The 1,962-nt window shown below is 35.5% G+C and overlaps 1 protein-coding gene across 1 annotated transcript; it reads right to left on the reverse strand.

Moving 5' to 3' along the window:
• Positions 1–205: 205 nt before the first annotated feature.
• Positions 206–1,563, reverse strand: LOC131012016 (protein ILITYHIA-like). The gene is made up of 4 exons (XM_057939924.1): positions 1,469–1,563; positions 1,214–1,250; positions 971–1,137; positions 206–431 (listed from the first exon to the last, which is right to left on the reverse strand). The coding sequence occupies exons 1-4, from the start codon at positions 1,516–1,518 to the stop codon at positions 221–223; spliced, it is 465 nt and encodes a 154-aa protein (XP_057795907.1). The 5' UTR covers positions 1,519–1,563; the 3' UTR covers positions 206–220.
• Between the last annotated feature and the right edge of the window lie 399 nt (positions 1,564–1,962).

The following is a 1,962-nucleotide window of genomic DNA, read 5'->3' on the forward strand; positions in this document are numbered from 1 at the left end:
AAACAGAACAGGACTAATCAGTTTATGCATTAAAAATTGGAAACCAGAGAAGCCTATTTCTAGTTGAAACATAAAAATTTAAAATTTAATACCATCCATCCTGGAAGGACATCGCTTTTTAATGGACACCAAAAGCTCCATTCAAGTTGATATAAGAAGAGCAAAGTATTCCAATTTATGCAGAAGAAAATTGCAAACGAAAGCAACATAACAGGACCAACTAAAGTGAATTAAGAAGAGAAAGATACCCTCCAAACTGCATTTTTTTCCCTGTGCCAATGATGCATGGGTGATGTAAGCAAAGCAATAACTGCACACAAGCATATGGACCTCTAGCTGAAACCACAGGTGCTATTACAACTAATGCCTTCACTAAAACTTCAACTGATGGAAGGAAAGGAACTTGAGAGTCTGTCACATTTTCTGCATCACTGAATAAAGAAAACGACTTACTCTAAGGGGGGAAAGCATCTCAGACACCAAGGAGATGAACAGGATTAGAGCAATATGTAAACCAAGAAAGGAGCAACTTGAAAGGGTAAGTCCAAGCAAATAGATTCACAATTGTCATATTGGAAGCCACCATAAGATATCAAAAATGCACCAAGATGCGTACTGTTTTAATGATAGAACTAGCAAAATGATAGCAGATATTGAGGACAGAATCAAAAACCACCGAAGACAGCAACAAAAAAATATATCTCTCAGTGTCTCAACCTTCCTTAACTAGTGGGGTAGCACCTATCATCCTAAGGCTTTTTGTACTTGCATCCGGGAAATGAAAATTTTGAGCAGGTCATTGTTTTTGTTAAGACACCACCAACACATTCGAGAAGGAAAGCTTGTATCTGTTTAGACTTTCACGGTTTCACCTATCTAAATTTCTGAAAGGTTCATCTAGTAATTCAAATAAAAGCCACACAAGGAACTAAAATGAAGCAAAAGAAGGAGTGCATGACTATTGAACTACCTCATCTTAAGAATAATAGTCTTTTCTCCAACAACAGAGAGATAATTCAAAAATTCGAGCAAAATAGCTTCAGCTAATAGATGAGATGCACCAAGAATCTTCCTGGAAGTGCCATATGCTGCTTTCCTTATCTCCCAATTCGGGTGGCACAGCAAAAACAAGATAAGCTGATGCATAAGATTAAACAATTAATAACAGAAAATTATAGCAACATAAGAAAAGGAGTATCTTAATATTAATCACCTGTAGGAATGCCTTGGTAGAAAAAGTTTCCAATAGCCTGCAGCATAAGAGACAGGTCAATTTAAACAATTGGACATCAAATTTCGTAAGATCATACATCAAATATTTTTCATAGCTTCTAATTTAAAATGCCAAGAACTTTAACTAGGCAAGTGTATCTTAGTCACAACATTGAGAACTTAATGCTAAATAACAAAAAGCACAAGTCAAATGAAGCATACCTTTGAGAGTAATCACATGTCAAATGAAGCATACCTTTGAGAGTAATCAACAAGTAGAACCTCAACAAGGTCAATGCACGCCATTAAGTCCTCAACTGACAATTTTGATGCCTGCAAAACTAAAATAATATTAGCTGACTGGATATAGGAAAAGGTCTAAAAAGGAATGTTAAGGCTTTCCTTCTTTATAGCTGCAAAAAAGATTTTAGCTTTGACATTTTTCAACTCCCCTACAAAATGCAGAAAACGATATTTTGATACTTCCACAAGTTGAAAGAATACTCTTCATTGCAGCTGTAAGCTGCATTGCAAGATTAGTTGTAAGCTGCATTGCAACAGGAGAATAACATATAAGCATTAACAAAAAAAAAATTAGAATCTCACAAATTCTGAAATTATGAAATGCTTTCTAATTAATATCTAAGTAAGAAGGGAAGGATGGCCCCGGATGACCCAGCAATCAGGCCTTCTCTTTGAAGCTGTTACAATCTAAAAGAATGGGCATTTAGTCTTCTGATAACTTCTAAA

Source organism: Salvia miltiorrhiza, chromosome 2 (assembly GCF_028751815.1).
Source record: "Salvia miltiorrhiza cultivar Shanhuang (shh) chromosome 2, IMPLAD_Smil_shh, whole genome shotgun sequence".
Classification (NCBI taxonomy): Eukaryota; Viridiplantae; Streptophyta; class Magnoliopsida; order Lamiales; family Lamiaceae; genus Salvia; species Salvia miltiorrhiza.

Excerpts from the sequence above, each read along its gene's own strand:
- LOC131012016 (XM_057939924.1), bottom strand. The coding sequence starts at position 1,518 with ATGGCGTGCATTGACCTTGTTGAGGTTCTACTTGTTGATTACTCTCAA. Across the intron at positions 1,251-1,468 it reads CTTGTTGATTACTCTCAAAG|GCTATTGGAAACTTTTTCTA; the intron begins GTATGCTTCATT and ends CTTATGCTGCAG. Across the intron at positions 1,138-1,213 it reads CTACCAAGGCATTCCTACAG|CTTATCTTGTTTTTGCTGTG; the intron begins GTGATTAATATT and ends CTTATGCATCAG.